The 20,898-nt window shown below is 44.3% G+C and overlaps 1 protein-coding gene across 1 annotated transcript in view; it reads right to left on the bottom strand.

Annotated features, from left to right (window-relative positions):
- The window catches only part of tnxbb (tenascin XBb), a 58,539-nt gene extending 53,578 nt beyond the window's left edge, over window positions 1-4,961 (bottom strand). The window contains exons 1-2 of the mRNA XM_079484241.1: window positions 4,894-4,961; window positions 1-451 (exon numbers count right to left, since the gene is read on the bottom strand). Coding sequence (XP_079340367.1) covers window positions 1-358 — 358 coding nt within the window. The 5' untranslated portion in view covers window positions 359-451; window positions 4,894-4,961. The remainder of the gene's footprint in view (window positions 452-4,893) is intronic.
- Window positions 4,962-20,898: the final 15,937 nt, after the last annotated feature.

The raw sequence follows: 20,898 nt of genomic DNA, 5'->3' as shown, positions 1-20,898 counted from the left end.
CTTTGCTCTGCTGCGACGTGCAGCAGCCCTCCGGACATTTCTCCCTCAGATCAGACAGCTCCTTTTCCAGTCTTTCAATGCGTTCACGTAAGGCTGCAACGTCCACCTCACACTGACCGCAGCCCTGTCCTGACCCCGGAACCAGACGGATATGATGGGTCAACACAAGAGGAGAATCCGGATCCAAGTCTACCTCTCTACCTTTGGCCCCATCTTGTGAACATGTGTCTGTGATAATCACTTTGATTGGTTGGGGTTTGACGCCCCTGGAGGCACGTTGAGTATGTGTCTGGTGATCTTGACTCGAGATGGCAGGGCTTAGCAGGACCAACAGCAGAAAAGGCAACAGAAATGCCATATTAACGGAAGAACACCTCAATAGCAATGGATGTTAAAGGACCTCTTTTGTAAATGCTGGGGTGATGTGAATCTCTCAGTGTTTCTTCCCAGCCTGTATAAAAAAAATGCAGTCAATTTATTGATGCATCATTTCATAATAAATAATTATAAATAATATATTAACACTCCACAAGTTACACTTTTCAAAAATGGGGTTACTTTTCTGATTTTCATGTAAAATTATGCCTTTTCTTGAAAATTTGCAAATATTACCATATTCGTAAGCACGTGAAAAATCAGTAAATTATGTTAACAGTAGAATTATTTAAAATAGTTTTTCTGATGAAACAGAATTGCTCTGGGTAAGTTTAAAGAAGAGGAAAGGAATTTTTAGGGGATTTTTATATCTTTTATTGGGACTTTACAGTAGAGAGCAGACAGGAACGCATTGGGTGGAGATAGGGAACAGGATCGTCAAAGGACTGTCAAGACAGGAATAAACTCGGGCTGCCGTGAGGCCCTATATTGGATTGGATTGGATTCAATTTATTGTCATTACACACATACAAGTACAGTGTAACGAAATGTATTTGGTATAAAACTAACCACGAGGCGATCTGCGCCAACAGGACTTCTAACCAGATTGAACAAAAGTGAACTAAACATATTGGATTACAAAGCAATTATTATAATGTGTTGTATTATAATAACACCACACAGTCATTACACTATATTAGCGTACTTAAAATAATCTAACTTAAACTAAGTGGTGAATATATATTAAACTTTTCAAGTAATTGCCACTCAGTTTGAGTAATGTCATCACAGCTTTCCCTTAAAATTATTTGGAAACTATAAACACAGGATCAAACTCTATGTTGATCAAGACAGTGTATAGTAGGCTTTGTGAGTCCACATAACACAAATTGGACTAGTTTTGGTTGTCAACGCTAAACTTACTTCAAGCAAGGACTGCAAGGACACGCAGACTTGCACATGGTCAACGAAAATGAAACCAAACCCATGCTCTGACAACCGATATTCTTCAAACGAACAAACCATGTTGAACACTCATGATTCCGCCATCATGTCATGTTTATTCTTGGTCTTGCAGCGGAGTCATGGCATAGCCTTAGGTTTTGTGTGAGAAAGACATGGCTTTGTTTTGATTCTAACTTGCCATGTGCTTTCTCGTGTCTCGTCAGTGTTTCCCGCCCTTTTGTCTCGTTAACCTTCCCTGAGTGTTTCAGTAGCCGCACCTGCCCATTGTTATTTCCTGTGTTTGTTCCCCTATAAAACATCCTCGTGTTCATTGTCCTGTGCTCGTTCATTGTATATTGTACCTTGTGTGCGGTCCTCGTCTGTAACCCTTGTATTGATTATCCGTGCATCCTGTCTCCAGTTCTGGTCTTGGTGAGTTAGTCTAGTCTTGTCCTTAGTGTTTGTTTTCTCACTTTAGTAAGACCGTGTCCTGATTATTTCTTATCTTGTCTTGTTTTACCCCCTTGTGGGTTTTTGTTTTGAGTTTATTGTATAATAAAATCTCTTTTAACCCCGTCATCCCCGTGTCTGCCTGCACTTGGGTTCTCTCCCTCTGTGATTCATGACAGAACACATGGAGACAAAACTCTCCATGGCAAATGAAATATACTTAAGAAAAACAAGAAAAGCTGGCAATGGAAACCATGTGACCGGAATAACCCTTAGGAAAATTTGTGAAATAAAAGTGTAACCATGTTTTTCTTTTAACAAAGTGTATGGTAACCATGGTTGTTTGTTGGCAGATTGATTACCATCTCTACAACTATAGCTTTATTACAAATCCCATGGTTAACCTATATTTGTTGTAACCATGATTTTACTCCAAAACTATACCATGGTGCTGAAAAGAGGTCAACCTTTGATCTGACAGATTTCAACTCAATCGATTACTGTTGACGACTACCTGTTGCTACTCATAAAGCAAATGCTGTCTTAAAAAGGTTTTGCTATGGCTTTCCCAGTCACTGCCTCTGAATCCAATACAGAACCTTTGGGATGTGATAAACTTCAAAATTGAAAGCATGAACGTGCAGACGAATCGGCAGAAACTACAAGATGCAACAATGTCAACATGAACCAGGATATCAAAGAATGTTTCCAACATCTTGTGAAATCCATGCCACAAAAATAAAAAATTGTTGAGGCTCTGTCAAAGTACAATGACCTAAACATCTGTTATCATCACTTAACCATGCAGCTACAATACGTTATTGTGGGAGAGTGAAGTAAATGAAAACCAAGAGACTAATAAAGAGAGATCAGGAAATAAAGACTGAAAGTCACAGGAAATGAAGTCATACTGGAGGAGAGCAAATACTGAAAGTTTGCAAATCAATGGTCTCTTTAGATACGATCTGCTCACACACACTGATAATAAATGTGTACAGATCCCCTCAAAACATCATCATTACAGCATACATTTCTCATTTACAGTACATCACTGAGATGGAATGGAGGGGTAAGGAGCGGGTTTGAATCCTCTTACAATCTCACATCCTCTAGGCTTTCAGAAGAGATCTCCAATCAAAAGTCAGAAAACCCAATATCAAATAGATTTCTCATGAAATTCTTAACAAATGATATAAGCTAGTCTTTAGAGACAATTTTGCAAGATAAACAACACTGGTCCAGAAGCACTTTCAGTTTTTTGAACGCTACCCAACCTTAGGGCAAAACCGAATCATAATGTTAAACAAACATCTTTAAGAATTAATTAAAATTCAAAGAAAAACTGAATCAGAAAGTGCCTCAGGACAGGATGTGTTTGCGGCCTCAATGTTTGAACTCTGTTCTCTGACTGTGTGTCAACAGTCTGCTGTCGTATACTGTATATGCATAAGTTTGTAATTAATGTGTTCTGCATGTTTAAATCCTTTATCATTCAGTTTAATGTTCAGAATCAAATATGTACGTTATATACAGCTGCGATAAATAATGAAGAGATCATTCCAAATGTTCATTTCAAGATCTATTGTCTGGTGTCTGTTTAACCTCAGGAGTGATATGAGGTCAACTGACAGATTAATAAGACTCATACAAACTGTTAATTCTTTTTGAACTTTTCCTAAATACTGTAGAAATATTACTGTTGTATTGCTCTGACCTGCAACAAAGTAAATATTACTCTTTTATGCCTAAAATCATTAGGATATTAAGGAAAGATCGTGTTCCATTAAGATATTTTGTCAATTTCCTACTGTAAATATAGCCCTTCAAAACTGAGCGGATGAAGCAAAATCACAATCAAACATGTCTACAAGCATCACTCGCTGCTGCCGCTCTTTGGGAATCAACCACACAAGTTTAAGTAAAGTTTAGATTTCTACTCTCCACAAGGACATTACAGCAATAAGCCAATACAGAGCTTTTTCTTCTTAGCAACGGCCTGCTACAGCGCCTCTGAGTAACAACTTCAAAGATGATGTTCTAAATCATTCAAGTTTGAAATAGTTATCATTTAGACAAATATTGTCATATCCTAACAAACCATACATCACTGGAAAGCTTATTTCCAGCTTATTATCAGCTTTCATATGATATTTAAATCTCAATTTCTAAAATAAAAAAAAATAATAATAATTGTCCATGGTCACATAAGAACTTGTTTTCTTTGCAGTATTAGAGGCCTGAAACAATACATTTCACCTGTTTCTTCAGTTTTCATTTTCTGCTAATAAATGCTAATCATTACAGGATCATTTGTTTACTCAATGTATATTTATTTTCCTATTCAGTTGTTTATTTTGTCTTTCATGTTTTGCATAATTCATATTTTATTAAAATAATATATGAAATACGATAATTTTTAAATGCATTTACACTTTTTTACACAATGTATTCAAAAATATTTACACTTCAATTTCTTAAATAAAGTATTTATTTTGGGTAACAGCTTCTGCCACCATCAGCTTTCATAATGTTTCTGTTTTACTTTTAATATTAATGACCAATCCATAATATAAAAGACCAGTCAAAAATCTGGAATAACTTTGCGACAGAAACTCATTCAGTCAAACTAGTGTAATATGCTGCACATTCTTATAATAACATTTTTACAATAGGGCTCACATGACTGCCGTTGTCTGACAAGATCAAAACAGCTTCTGTTGAATGCAGAATATTTCGGTCTACTTTGAAATATCTGAAGATACAATATAAAGATGATGCTAGCAGAAAAACAAACATGTTTAGTTACAAATGTAAGTATTTAATTTCATTTACCACTGGAAGCATTAAGGGTGTAATGTTGTATGAAAACCATTTTTGAACCTTTAAAATAATTCTATATGTCCCTCTTTATGTTTAATTTGTTTCACATCAACAATTCAAAATGGTCCTTCTATATCTACTAACATCTTTTTCAGTAGATAAATATGTTATTCTCTCAGTAAATAATTTAAAAAAGAGGCAATATTTTTTCCATTGTTAATAATGCATCACTTAATGTGAAATAAAAGCATTCTTTTATCACCGAGACGGTCTTGTATGGTCTTTGATCTTAACAGATCTTACCTGACGAGTCTTTGATGCTCTTGTCAGTCAGTTGCCTGCTCCTCCACTGCTTTGGAAAACTCCTGATTGACTCAAAAAGAAAGAGGATGATAGAAAAAAGAGAAAGAGAGAGAGAGGGAGAAAGAAAGAGGGGAGGAGGGCAATAAAATTTGCTCATACTTGAAGAATTTTCCTCTCTCACTTCCCCCTCAGTTTCTCTCTGATGTACTTCTATGTGCTTTACTGGTCCCTGTTGGGTGGTACATTTCGATGGAAAACATCTGATATTTTACATATTTTGAATAACCAGATTGAATCTTTTATGTATTTGAACTCATATTTCATCAGTATGCTCTACTTGTGCTTTTTAAAATCTATGGGTGCAGTTCAAGACCCAATAACATGAGTCCAAAACATTGAAGTTTTCTTTCCTGAAATTGATTATCTCGGTTATGTTACACCAATTAACCAAAATTTGTAATTGTTTTTTAGTAGTCATAGTCACCAGCCGCAATGCCCCCTCAAGGTCAATAGAGGGCACTCTCCACATTCACCCAGACTGCCATATCCACTACATTGTCCACAAGCCTTTGGACTCATGTATCTGTAATACATTCACCTGTGTCTAGTCACCTCTTGCACCTGTCTCTATATAACCCGGTTAACTCAGTCAGTCATTGCTTGTATGTTAGTTTCACACTGCATCCACACAGCGGTTTTCTTGTTTGTTTATTGTGTTTCACATTGGATTTGATTATCGTTTCTGAACCTCTGAGCCCTAACCATTGCTTGTATCATTTGTGGATTAAAGCTGCATTTAGATCCTCAACCCCTGTGTCTCGGAGCAGTTCATGACAGAAGACTTCGCCACTGACAGATCCAGCAGCTTTAGGTCAAGTTCCGCAGCCAGCTGGGAGACTGACCCATTGAGGATTATGTGAATGACTTCATAGAGCTGGCTCATTTATCCACGGTGGAGGAGATCTCCTTCATGATATTTTTTCAGGGTGGTGGGGGGTAACTATCTGAGCCACTCAGTTTATTTATGCCGTTGCAAGATCCTTGTGGAACTACTGGTACATGGAACTTGCATTCAAACTGAGTGGCTCTGCATTTATGGTGGGTGTTGTAGAGGAAGAACATAACATTCTTTTAGTGTCCATCAGCCCTTTCGCAAGATGGCCGCCAGCCCTGAGCCCGCTCTCAAGATTTCTGGTTCGAGGTACAAGTACCTGGTTACAAGTCTGGTAGATACTGTACAGGTGACTTGTGTTCTCAAGGTTGCAAGTCAGGTGGTCGCAAGACCGGAGGTCCAAAGTCCGGTGGTGTCGGAGGTGTCTGTTCCAGAGGTTCTTCCTGTGGAGTCTACTCTGCTGATATGCTTTGTGTTTTGGCTTTGTGTTTGCTCGCACAAGAGGCTGCTTCCGAACCCACAGAGTTCCCTGCCTCGTTCAAGATGGACGGCGATGATCTTTCTGAGTTCCCTCCTTCGTCCAAAATGGACGTCGATGATCTTTCTGAGTTCCCTGCTCGTCCAAGATGGACGCCGATGATCGTTCTGAGTTCCCTGCCTCGTCCAAGATGGACACCAATGATCTTTCTGAGATCCCTGCCTCGTCCAAGATGGAGGCTGATGTGTCGAAACTGCTATCCAACAGTTGGAATCCCCAGTAATTAGGGGCCAAGCCCAAAGGGCTATAGCACCTTTTGTAATTGTATGTTTTATTATTATTATATTCTTCATATGGGAGTCTAAGGCAGCCCTATGATAGGAAAATGATGAAATTTAGCACACTTGTAGAGATAGCCACGAATGGTGATCTGACCAACTTTGGGGTCTCTGGAACCAACTCTAAAGCGCTACCAGCAGTTAAAAAATTCAACATTGAAATGGTTATATCTCCTTAACCCCTTGTTCTAGAAAAATGAAACTTAGTACACCTGAATTCTCATGTGATACAACTTCAGATAATTGTGTAATATTCTACCTTTAATCATAGTACTGCTTTTTAAAAATGAAGTGGAGGTTTTTATGAATGAGTCTTGCCATGCCTTTTTTGTTACTTAGAAAGCTAAAATAATAAACTTGCCCTACCAAGTCCCTTTAAATTTTTTTGTGCTCCTTACTGGACAGATGAGTCTTGAAGTAGAGCCACGTCAGCCTTTCTTTTTTAAGGAAAGTAAGAATTATTTTATTCTTAATAGAGTGCCCTAAGTCTCTGACATTTAATGAAATTACATCAAGCGTACTTACCATTTAAGAGTATAATGTTTGTAACAGCAAAACAAACGGCAAAAAAACCCATAAGGAACACACAAACTGCCCTCTGCTCCGTCTTTAAGTCCGAATACCCGTATGTTCTTCATCCGGCCAGGGTTTTCCAGATCATCAGTCTTAAATTCAAGTTGTGCAATCCGTTCTACTGCCAAGACTTGTGCGGATTTGGATCAGTCCATCTTGTCCTCTGCTACAGCGATCCGGGTCTCTGCTTCTTTGATGCACTTTTCAGTAGTTGACACGTCTTGTTTAATATCAGACAAGCTGTTTTCCAAAGTTAGCATCTGCACATTCTGCTGACACTGTCTTCGCTCTTCGTATGTGTCATGAACTGCTCCGAGACTTAGGGTGAGATCCAGATGCAGCTTTATTAGAAGGGTAATCCAAAGGGGTAATCCAGATAACAGGCAAGGGTCATACACAGGTAGGCAGCTCAAACAAACAAAACAGGCAGGGACCAGAGGCAAAAGCGTAAACGGGAAGCAAGGCAAGAAATACAAAAAACAGAAAACCATAAACCAGGAAAACGCTCAGAAATGCAGTATGAAACAAACAAGACTTCGCAGTGAGTGAATAAGTGCACATGGTATATATAGAGTGAATGTGAATGATATGCAGGTGTGTGTGAAATCAGTGCTGATGAGTCCGGGTAGTGGGTTATGGGAAATGTAGTTTGTGAGTGAATGATAAGTTTGATGTGGAGTGCCCTCTGGTGGTTTTCAAGGGCACTCCAGCTGGTGACCGTTACAGTATGTTCATAAGTGCTTTTTGTAAAAATTTCACATTTCACAGTTGTACTGTGGATCCCGTCGCATCATCCAGGTGGATGCTTCACACTGGTGGTGGTTGAGGAGATATGATTGTAAAAGCGCTTTGGGTGTACAGCAATACACAATAAAGCGCTACATAAATGCGTAATTAATTCATTATTCACAGCCTTCTGGAGAAAATTAATGGAACCATTTAAAGGTGTGATGCAAAACTGTAATGTTGCTGCCTTACCTAAACATATGTCACTTTGTTAAATGCTATTGAACAAGTTCAATAAAAGGAAGGAAGGAAGGAGGTGGGAACCGGCGAACGTAAAACAATCTTTAATTAAATAAACAAACAATAAAGCGAACTTAAAATGATACAAACATAATCAAACGCAACATAATGTCCAGAGCTTCACGCCACGTCTGCCCAGCCAGCGACTGTGCACGCCGCGACTGTGTACGCCACGTCTGCCCAGCCAGCGACTGTTCACGTCACGTCTGCTCAGCCAGAGACTGTTCACATCACGTCTGCTCAGCCAGAGACTGTTCACGTCACGTCTGCTCAGCCAGAGACTGTTCACATCACGTCTGCCCAGCCAGAGACTCTTCACGTCACGTCTGCCCAGCCAGAGGCAGAGCTTCATGTCACGTCTGCCCAGCCAGAGCCAGAGCTTCACGTGACGTCTGCCCAGCCAGAGCCAGAGCTTCACATCACGTCTGCCCAGCCAGAGCCAGAGCCAGAGCTTCACGTCACGTCTGCCCAGCCAGAGCCAGAGCCAGAGCCAGAGCTTCACGTCACGTCTGCCCAGCCAGAGCCAGAGCCAGAGCTTCACGTCACGTCTGCCCAGCCAGAGACTGTTCACATCACGTCTGCCCAGCCAGAGACTCTTCACGTCACGTCTGCCCAGCCAGAGCCAGAGCTTCATGTCACGTCTGCCCAGCCAGAGCCAGAGCTTCACGTGACGTCTGCCCAGCCAGAGCCAGAGCTTCACATCACGTCTGCCCAGCCAGAGCCAGAGCTTCACGTCACGTCTGCCCAGCCAGAGCCAGAGCTTCACGTCACGTCTGCCCAGCCAGAGACTGTTCACATCACGTCTGCCCAGCCAGAGACTCTTCACGTCACGTCTGCCCAGCCAGAGCCAGAGCTTCATGTCACGTCTGCCCAGCCAGAGCCAGAGCTTCACGTGACGTCTGCCCAGCCAGAGCCAGAGCTTCACATCACGTCTGCCCAGCCAGAGCCAGAGCTTCACGTCACGTCTGCCCAGCCAGAGTCAGAGCTTCACGTCACGTCTGCCCAGCCAGAGCCAGAGTCAGAGCGTCACGTCTGCCCAGCCAGAGCCAGAGCTTCACGTCACGTCTGCCCAGCCAGAGCCAGAGCTTCACGTGACGTCTGCCCAGCCAGAGCCAGAGCTTCACATCACGTCTGCCCAGCCAGAGCCAGAGCCAGAGCTTCACGTCACGTCTGCCCAGCCAGAGCCAGAGCTTCACGTCACGTCTGCCCAGCCAGAGCCAGAGCTTCACGTCACGTCTGCCCAGCCAGAGCCAGAGCCAGAGCTTCACGTCACGTCTGCCCAGCCAGAGACTGTTCACATCACGTCTGCCCAGCCAGAGACTCTTCACGTCACGTCTGCCCAGCCAGAGCCAGAGCTTCATGTCACGTCTGCCCAGCCAGAGCCAGAGCTTCACGTGACGTCTGCCCAGCCAGAGCCAGAGCTTCACATCACGTCTGCCCAGCCAGAGCCAGAGCTTCACGTCACGTCTGCCCAGCCAGAGCCAGAGCTTCACGTCACGTCTGCCCAGCCAGAGCCAGAGCCAGAGCTTCACGTCACGTCTGCCCAGCCAGAGACTGTTCACATCACGTCTGCCCAGCCAGAGACTCTTCACGTCACGTCTGCCCAGCCAGAGCCAGAGCTTCATGTCACGTCTGCCCAGCCAGAGCCAGAGCTTCACGTGACGTCTGCCCAGCCAGAGCCAGAGCTTCACATCACGTCTGCCCAGCCAGAGCCAGAGCTTCACGTCACGTCTGCCCAGCCAGAGCCAGAGCTTCACGTCACGTCTGCCCAGCCAGAGACTGTTCACATCACGTCTGCCCAGCCAGAGACTCTTCACGTCACGTCTGCCCAGCCAGAGCCAGAGCTTCATGTCACGTCTGCCCAGCCAGAGCCAGAGCTTCACGTGACGTCTGCCCAGCCAGAGCCAGAGCTTCACATCACGTCTGCCCAGCCAGAGCCAGAGCTTCACGTCACGTCTGCCCAGCCAGAGTCAGAGCTTCACGTCACGTCTGCCCAGCCAGAGCCAGAGTCAGAGCTTCACGTCACGTCTGCCCAGCCAGAGCCAGAGCTTCACGTCACGTCTGCCCAGCCAGAGCCAGAGCTTCACGTGACGTCTGCCCAGCCAGAGCCAGAGCTTCACATCACGTCTGCCCAGCCAGAGCCAGAGCCAGAGCTTCACGTCACGTCTGCCCAGCCAGAGCCAGAGCTTCACGTCACGTCTGCCCAGCCAGAGCCAGAGCCAGAGCTTCACGTCACGTCTGCCCAGCCAGAGCCAGAGCCAGAGCTTCACGTCACGTCTGCCCAGCCAGAGACTGTTCACATCACGTCTGCCCAGCCAGAGACTCTTCACGTCACGTCTGCCCAGCCAGAGCCAGAGCTTCATGTCACGTCTGCCCAGCCAGAGCCAGAGCTTCACGTGACGTCTGCCCAGCCAGAGCCAGAGCTTCACATCACGTCTGCCCAGCCAGAGCCAGAGCTTCACGTCACGTCTGCCCAGCCAGAGCCAGAGCTTCACGTCACGTCTGCCCAGCCAGAGACTGTTCACATCACGTCTGCCCAGCCAGAGACTCTTCACGTCACGTCTGCCCAGCCAGAGCCAGAGCTTCATGTCACGTCTGCCCAGCCAGAGCCAGAGCTTCACGTGACGTCTGCCCAGCCAGAGCCAGAGCTTCACATCACGTCTGCCCAGCCAGAGCCAGAGCTTCACGTCACGTCTGCCCAGCCAGAGCCAGAGCTTCACGTCACGTCTGCCCAGCCAGAGTCAGAGCTTCACGTCTGCCCAGCCAGAGCCAGAGCTTCACGTCACGTCTGCCCAGCCAGAGCCAGAGCTTCATGTGACGTCTGCCCAGCCAGAGCCAGAGCTTCACATCACGTCTGCCCAGCCAGAGCCAGAGCTTCACGTCACGTCTGCCCAGCCAGAGCCAGAGCTTCACGGCTCGTCTGCCCAGCCAAGGCCAGAGCCAGAGCTTCACGTCACGTCTGCCCAGCCAGAGCCAGAGTCAGAGCTTCACGTCACGTCTGCCCAGCCAGAGCCAGAGCTTCACGTCACGTCTGCCCAGCCAGATCCAGAGCTTCACGTCACGACTGCCCAGCCAGAGCCAGAGCTTCACGTCACGTCTGCCCAGCCAGAGCCAGAGCTTCACGTCACGTCTGCCCAGCCAGAGTCAGAGCTTCACGTCACGTCTGCCCAGCCAGAGACTGTTCCATCACGTCTGCCATGCCTGAGCCCTTGGACAAAGTGGCCACCGCCCTTCCAGAGTCTTGCCCTGTCGTGTCGACCTTTCTTCAGTCTGAGCCTGTTCCCGAGCCTGAATTTGTTCAAGAACCTGAGTCTGTTCCTGTTCCTTTTCCTGAGCCCGTTCCCGAGCCTGAATCTGTTCAAGAGCCTGAATCTGTTCAAGAGCCTGAATCTGTTCAAGAGCCTGAATCTGAATGTGTTCAAGAGCCTGAGCCTGAATCTGTTCCTGAGCCTGAGGAGGAGGCACTGATTATAATGGTCACAGCTATAATGTGTGTGTGGGCTGCACACACATTGGCCTCATCTGTGTCTTCGGACAAGAGGGCCTTCTCCACGCCTGTGTCTTCGGACAAGATGGCCAACTCCAAGCCTGTGTCTCCGGACAGGATTGCCGTCTCCACGCCTGTGTCTTCGGACAAGATGGCCTTCTCCACGCCTGTGTCTTCGGATAAGATGGACTTCTCCACGCCTGTGTCTTCGGACAAGATGGCCTTTTCCACGCCTGTGTCTTCGGACAAGATGGCCGACTTCAAGCCTGTGTCTTCGGACAAGACGTGCCAACTCACGCCTGTTCCAAAGCCGGTGTCCGTTCCTGAACCGTCGGATCCGCTCTACACCCCTGAACCGCCAGGTCTGGCTGGTCCCCCTGAAGGGTCATCTCCTCCCTGGTCGCCTGCACAGCCTGCTCCGCCCTGGTCGCCTGCACAGCCTGTTCCGCCCTGGTCACCTGCTCCACCTCAATCTCCAGGTTCTCTTCCTCTCCACGGGCCTGGTCCTCCATCCCGCACCCGGGTCCACCTCCCTCCTGGAAAATTTTAGGAGTGTCTGGAAGGGGGGGCTATTTTAACGGTCTCCAACTGGAGTGCCCTTGAGAACCACCAGAGGGCACTCCACATCAGACTTATCATTCACTCACAAAACTACATCTCCCATAACTCACTTCCCGGACTCATCATCACTGATTACATTCATCTGTGTCTCATCACCCTGTTAGTCTCACTCCATATAAACCACTTCCACACACCCATTCAGTGCGAAGTCTTGTTTAGTTATTACTGCATTTCTGAGCGTTTCCATGGTTCATTGTCTTTTGGTTTTTTGGATGTCTTGCCTTGTTCCCTGATTACTCTTTTGCCTCTGGTCCCTGCCTGTTTTGTTTGTTTCTGTGTTTTGTTTGTTTCTTTGTTTGGCCTGCCTGTGTATGACCCTTGCCTGGTATTTGGATTACGCCTTTGGATTGCCCTCTAATAAAGCTGCATCTGGATCACACCTTCATGTCTCGGAACAGTTCATGACAGTTGGCTCCTCACCCCATTTCCAAACCCTCAGAGTGCCGAAAAAAATGCTTTACAATGATGCCCATGCTTGTGCGCGCTCGGTAGTTGAGAGAGCCATTGGCCTCCTAGATTGTGTACATGGCGTTGCATTGATGTTTCGGGTGGTAGACTTTTATATTAAACAAAAAAAGTCTGCAAGATCATCATGGCATGCGCCATTCTACAAAACATGGCACAGAGGAATGGTGTCGCTCTCCCCCATGACCTCACTTACCTCCAGCATGAGGAGTATGACCCACACCCCCCTCCCCAACATGAACGGCATTATCACGGAGCAAGGATCCGCGAGGAAATAATGCAGCATTTTTGAAGGAACAACACAGAGGTTAATTTTTTAACAAAATCTTTTAATGTAGACGCAATGTCGCCCAAAACACGGCGACACTATAGCTCCGCATCTGAGCTCTGCTCTCTATACACTGTGTCAAAGGTTGCCAGATTTGCGTAAAAAAACTAACAGAGGACCATTCTAGATAAGCAGGAACATTGCAGCACTGTAGACACTTCACTTCTGCAGTTTAAATTTTTTTCATATAAATCAATGATTAGACTGAAAAGAATTACTTGAAAAACAAAGTAACTGCGTTACATTACTCTGATTACATAAGGCACGTTACTTATAACGTGTTACCCCCAACACTGGTTAGGACTTCTTCAAGATGTCTTTTGTCGACACCTTACCCTGTGATATTGTCACATATTTCCTTCTCTTTCCATCCTTTCCAAAACTCACACAACAAAAGATGTTAACCAATATGTCATGGTCAATTTTCCACAAAGTGGTATGAAGCTTTCCCACAGAAACCTAAAAGGACGGAGGAGGTGAGGTGACACTCCATTATCAAACTGTTCATGGCAGAACCCGGCCTAGAACTCGGGTCTCTGGTGTGATCGCTAGGCGGTAATACCACTGAGCCACCAGCAAACAGGGGTAGGATCCAATAGAAACACAGGAACTGACAAAAATCCTGGATGAAAAACTGGATGCTGGGGAAGGTGGACTCCCTGGAATCAGTTGAAACAGCTGGCCAATGGATTTCATCATATCAGCGAGAAGGTCAGAGTGCTTGGCCATTAGTTCCTCCTGACGGGAAAGAACTTCTTCATGGCGTTGATAGGCTACCTCATGCTGAGCCATCACTGCCAACAGGTCCTTATAGGTGAGTGTTTCTGGATCCATGTTGTGACTTGGTCTTTCTGTCAGAACCCGGCCTAGAACTCGGGTCTCTGGTGTGATCGCTAGGCGGTAATACCACTGAGCCACCAGCAAACAGGGGTAGGATCCAATAGAAACACAGGAACTGAGGTCTCAAGTAAGAAGGTTTAATAAATAAAAGATGACAAAAATCCAACAAAGGTTCTTCTCCAAATGAGGTATTAAAAGGAAATCAAAACCTCCACGAGGGGAGAAAAAAAAACTGAAGACAGATGCAAAGAACTTCTCTAAATCACTTAAACAATTCTTATACTCAGGGCACCAGGCAGACATCTCATACAAAGACCAAGTAACAAAGTATAACAAAGACAGAACTTAAATACACAGGGGGAAACAAGGTGCAGGTGAAGATGATTACACAAACGAGAGACAACAGGTGAGGGACATGACCTCTAGTGGCAGAACTAAGGAAACAGCAGTCCCAAATGCTGACAGTTCAACTATTTACAGACTGACTTTATTTAAGATGTATCATGTGTGATGCTTGCATAGTTGCATAGAGTTTAATAGTTTATCAGAAATGTCTTCTTGCACTACTGAAAAGGAAATTTGTTTTATACAAATAAATATTGCTTTGTGACACTTGGCATTAAGCAGAATGTATGTGCTCCATACCATCCCCTAATAAATCGACTGGTGGAGATACATGGGGCACAGCTCAGAAGCAAGAAATAGTCGGTTTACCTAAACTTTAACACACATGTAAAAACCCACTGAATAGCTGGTCCAAGTACAAATGTATAACAGGACATTGGTAACAACACTTCAATAAGTGCACATGTGTAACATGAATTATGTAACTACATTTAGTAACAACAATATATTCACTGAAATTTGTCCACTACCTTAGTCTTCAATGTTGCAGTTACCAGTTTGTAATACAACAACACTTTATGGAAATTATGATGATTCCTATGTACATGCCATGTATTAATACATGAAGAAAAGGCATAACTTTTGTTGAATCAATACGAAGGCTTCACCTTGTTATACCAGTGTAATGACATTGTGACTGTTTTACACTTTATATTGAATGGACAGTTCCTGATGAGTTACCATGTAAGTCTAGTTAAGTTTTACGGATGCCTTATCTTGACCCCCTTGCGGGAAGTCTTAGTATTTTGGTAATATCATTCATTTTCCCCACCGTGGGTTCTTTGTTTTTGAATTATCAAAGTCTTGTTTGCTCACCCCTTACCATTGCCCGCATCTGGGTTCTTCCCTTCCGACCCCTGACATAATCCAACAGCCAAAACTGAACCCAGCATTCAGAAATGGACTCTCTGCAATCCCGCCAGGCTCGCCTCTTCTGCGGCATTCGCCAGGGGAACACGGGACTATGTGAACAGGTTCCTGGAAGCCGTGGAGGAGGTGGTCTTTGGGGAGGTGGAACTGGCGATGCTCTTGACTCTTCAACGCCGGTCTCAGGGACCCACTTTGCGGGGGGAGATGGGGTCATTAGGACCACCGGACTTCGACAATGTGTGAAAGTCCAGAGAGCCTGAGAGCACTGCCCAGCCACCGATATCCAGCCCTGTCCCGCCGACACCGGTTCCTGCCAAGCCAGTGACTCGGCCGGCCTCCCAGCCGGTGATTCAGCCAACCCCCCAGCCGGTGACTCAGCCGGCTATTAAACCACTCCAGCTAGTTCAGAATGCAGCAGCATGCCTCGTCTTTCCAACAGCCCAAAAGGGCTCATGCGACACCCCTTTTCATCTCTCTACACTGGCTACCGGTAGAAGCCCGGATCAGATTCAAGTCACTTATGCTTGCCTACAGGACTATCACTGGATCTGCACCGGCATACTTTCACACACTACTACACTCCTACACCCCATCAAGAACCCTACGTTCAGCAAACGAGCGGCGCCTTGTATTGTCTTCTCAAAAGGGCAGTAAATTGCTTTCCCGCTCATTCTCCTTCACAACTCCTTCCTGGTTGAACATTCTTCCTAACTCAGTCAGGTCAACCATATCTCTCACAACCTTCAAAAAACTACTTTTAACCCATCTCTTCTGTGAATACTTAGATTTACATTTAGGCATTTGGCAGACGCTTTTATCCAAGGCGACTTACATTGCAGTATACTATACATTTGTTTCTAAGTATGTGCAATCCCCTGGGATCACACCCACGACATTGGCATTGTTAATACCATACTCTTACCACTGAGCTACAGGAAAGCTTGACAGACAAATAAAAAAAATAATAAACTCTTTCTCTCCACAGGTAGTGGTCCAGCTTTTGTTAAAACTAGTAACTTTGTATTAGAACCTATTGCTCCTGTATGGCATATCGCTTATTGCTCCCTGAACTCTTTGTAAGTCCCTTATAATCGTGCTAATTATTTTAAAAATAGCATATGGTTTAGCACCTCAGCAAGCTCCAAATGTCCATTAATGTCCATAAATAGAATTGTCCATTGGCTGTAGTAAATGGCAATGGAGGTTTCCAGGGGAAATTCTGCTTTGTCCATTTTAAAAGCGCACAGACTGGAAGAACATCAAGAAACAACGGAGACTGTTGGCTATCATTCCTCACAGAGCAAAACAGAGAGAGTAAGAAACCCAGTGATAGACCGACAAACAGACAGAAAGACTGAGAACAGACAGCATAGAGATAAAACATTAAAAGAGACCGTCAAACTTTACAAGACAAGTGAGGATTTTTATTCTTTAACCTTTTTACACACCATGTGGTGGTGCTCATCTAATAAAAAGAGTAGAAAACAGTAGGCTGGAGGAAAAAGAAAAACATGACCTTTGAAGGGGAGGAGAGAGATGACACATCTCAATACTGACAACACCATGTAGAAAGCACTTTTCTTAGACTGCAAACAAATTCAGTAAAAAAACAAAGCAAATTTCTACCATTTTGAGGTTCTATATAATGTACAACAATGAAAAAAACGTATTGTCCCCACAAATCTGGTGGTAAACATTTTAGACTGGAACAAAAAAAGAATAGGTGTAAAAGTGAGGTCACTCTGTCCTCTGTCCCAGCACTAATGACAACAAGAACTGCTGCTCACAAATTTATATTTGAACAGCAAGAGTAAATGATAAAGTAACAGGTAAAGAAACTTGAACAAACATAACTGAGAAGCAAGAGAGAGAGAGGTTTCTGTGTGGTGGTAAATAAATCCATGATTGTGAACAGGTGATAGTGATCAGAATGAGCAATGTGTGTTAAACTGGGTTCATATTGTCGGATTCGGGCTGTCCCAGACGATAGATGACAGCCATGGCGATGTGGCCGTGGCTCCTAAACGCTGGTCCTACATCGTACAATGAGAGAGACTGAAAGACGGCCGATGCCAGAGTCTTGCGATCAAAGACAGCCTGCGATCATTTTCTGCCAGTGTCATTTATAAAACCTTATAAATCAATGAAAACATCCAAGTCCAGTTCTCTAATTCCTTTAAAAGGGTTACAACAGTACGTCAACATTATTACAAAAAGACATACAAAAAGCAGAAAGCAGCCCAATAACAATAACAACGGCTTGATGAACTTTATTAAAACAGTTCAGTAGACAGCTGAAGGTATTGTATGTCAATAGGGAAAACCAAAACCATCCAGTCATTTTCAATTGCTAAATGAAAAAAGGTGCCCAAGCCTCCAATTTGTAAAAATCAGCTTTTAACATTATATTTACAGCAATTGTCAATGAAATCCATATTAACACAGCCATCTTCGATAGAGAAATCAATAGTACAGTTTGGGTGTCGTGTAACCTGCCGCTGAGTCTATGGAGAATTCAAAATAATATGAATTATTCTCATTTATTGTCTATTAGTATTTATCAGTATCAATATTAATGGAATGTCAATGCCCAATGAGATGATTCAGGCAGAACGCTTATTATCTGTTGGTGTTGGTCTGTATTCGTCAGATATAAGCACAAAGAAACATTCACAATGTGAAGGGCTCCAATTGTGTTTGATAAAAGCCGTCAAAGCTGACCATTCAGAAAAGTAGCATCGGAATCTTAGCAATGTTGTCGGTGGGAGTGAAAGAATAGATCTCCGCACACACTGAAACTTCAGAAATATGAATGACAGCATGTGTCAGAACAGATGTGTATGTGAAGTTTACCAATATCCTCATTTAAAAAGGTTAGGCTAAGAACTAAGGAATGACGTTCCGTCGTTTCACATGAATAAATGAATACATAAAGAAGCACAGCTGTTTTGGAAATCTCCAATGGCTTCAACTGGTAGCCAGTGGAGAGAGATGAAAAGGGGTGTCACATGAAGACGAGGCGTGCTGCTGTGTTTTGAACCAGCTGAAGTGGTTTGATAGCCTTTGCAGAAAGACCAGCAAGGAGAGCATTGCAGTAGTCCAACCTTGAGATGACCAGGGCCTGGACAAAGACTTGTGCCGCATGCTCAGTCTAACCTTGCGAATGTTGAACAAGGCATATCGGCATGATCGCGTTGTCTTTACAATGTCATTGAAAGACAGCTGTTCATCAAATATGACTCTGAGGGTCCTGGCTGAGTCGGAGGGAGTGATTGTGGAATTGCCAAGCTGGATGGTGAGATTGTGTTGCACCGTGGGGTGTGCCGGAAACACGAGTAGTTCTGTCTTGGCCGGGTTCAGCTGCAGGTGATGCTCTTTCATACAAGCTGAGATGTCATATATTATGCGAGCTGCTACAGTGGTATCGTCTGGGTGAAACGAGATGTAGATCTGGGTGTCGTCAGCATAACAGTGATACGAGAAGCCGTGTGCCAGTATGATGGGTCCTAAGGATGTCATGTAGATGATGAAAAGGCCAGGAGTCCGAGTTATGCTTTGTGGATCATTAGTACTGTTGCACGCTCTTGTAATGCTGTATTGTTCTCAATGCTGTGTGATTTCACACGCAAGAAAATATTTATATCGCAATTAGCATTGTATTTAAAGTGAAACTGTTCGACTGAAGCAAATAAAAACTCATTTCAGCACCGGAATAAAACGGGTAATTAAGAAATGGTGGAAACGTGTTTGTCTTTAATTTCCAATGTCTATATAATAATGTATTCTCTTGAAAAGTCTTTATCGTCACGTGTGTTGAATATAAACTCTTTCTAGGAATTTCACCATTCAACGTGAATGTATTGGAGAATCTTCTTAAATAAGGAAATCTATTCAGTGATTGGTCCATGTTAATGTCGTCATCCAAAAGCAAAGTGTCGTGAATCATCTCTAAACCTGACATTAAGATTTAGTCCTACACTGCACTTATATGACCAGTGAGATGCTTTATAACTAACTGTTAAGCGCAGCTTTGAGGCAAGATTATTTTAACTCTTAAGTCAATTCTTAGCAGTGCTCTTGTGAGCAATTCCCAGAAGCTTGATAAATACAGATATTCTGTTCGGACAGACAACAAATAAATGATTTTGGATCTTTTTGCCAGTTGTGTTATTTTTAAAGTAATTGTTACATGAATAGGATAATACAATGAATAGACAACATGGTGAAAATTAGGTTAAATTCAGTTTGTTGAAAGGAGAGCTGTTCACCTTTTTCTTTTTAACCAAATTTAGATGTAGAGGGATGTCATAATGTGGACATCTTTTCAGCTATAAAAGAAATAAGATTGAATTTAATGTTGTTATATCGCCGACCATTTCTCCTTTCACCAATGTATTACACTTTCTCTTGTTTTGTTGATCACCTGCATCCCCCTTGAGTATCTCTGCGCCCCCTTGCATAATTGATCATTATTTACTCAACCACATCCCCTCCCAGGTGTATACGACATTTGTAAGGATTCCAGGTTCTTGATGCTCAAAAAATACAAATGATCTAGTAGGAAAAATTACACACGGTGCCTTTTATAAATGTCTTATAAAGCAAAACACGTTAACCATTAATGTCGGAGCTTATTTAGTGATCAGTACATAACATAAAGAAATGTTAACAAACAATATAATGTATAGACATCCTACACTCAAAAAAATGTTGGGTTATTTTAATCCATCATTGGGTCAAAACTGGACAATCCCATTAATTGATTTAAATTAACCAACAAAATGTTAATATTTGACCTAACAGAGGGGTTAAAACAACCCAGCATAGGTTAACTTAGAACCCAACGGTTGGGTTTGTCCATTTTTGACCTAACTCTGGGTTGATATAACCCACACATTTGACAACCAATGAGATTAATAATCAATCAGTTACGGACACAAGACACAGAGATCAACATATACAAAATACGGAGACGATGGAGACGATGGAGACGATGGAGACGATGGAGACGATGGAGACGATGGAGACGATGGAGACGATGGAGACGATGGAGACGATGGAGACGATGGAGACGATGGAGACGATGGAGACGATGGAGACGATCACTTGCGATAAATGATGTTTAATAAACAAAGTTCGGGAGTAGCCCTGGCAAATTACCGCACACCGAGCACATAATCGATAATCAGGAGCCAAGTCCGGGAGGACGACTCGAACGACTCCTCACCGAGCGGTGACCTCACACCATCCACAAGACGCCCAGCCCGCGCGAGTCCACCTCCGCACGCCAGCCAAAGAGGCCACGCCCCCCCGGACCAACCTGATTGTCCATGGCCAGCAGCCCCGGCGGTCAGCAACCCCATGAGGCCGCCGCAGCTGACAGAGCAGGGCCAGGTTTCCCTATACACTTCCCTCCCTAACCCCCCCCCTATTCCCATCCTCCCCACGGCGGTGCATGCGTACGCCTCTTCCCACCCGCCCATGCCCCCCCCCCTTTTGTTTCCCTCCGCCCCAGCTCCAGCAGCCGACGGTAGTGCGAGCACCGCTCAGCCAGCGTCGTGGGCATCTTTTTGTCCCTCTATCTTTCCTCCTTTTCCCTCCTCAACAGCCCCGGACGTCCCCAACTACCAGCACGCGGCAGCAGCCGCCCCCATACCCTCCCTGTTTTCCCTCCCACAGGCC

The sequence above is a fragment of the Barbatula barbatula genome (genome assembly GCF_947034865.1).
Source record: "Barbatula barbatula genome assembly, chromosome: 21".
NCBI lineage: Eukaryota > Metazoa > Chordata > Actinopteri > Cypriniformes > Nemacheilidae > Barbatula > Barbatula barbatula.
Note: the sequence above shows the minus strand (reverse complement) of the source record. Positions and strands in the feature narration are given on the sequence as shown.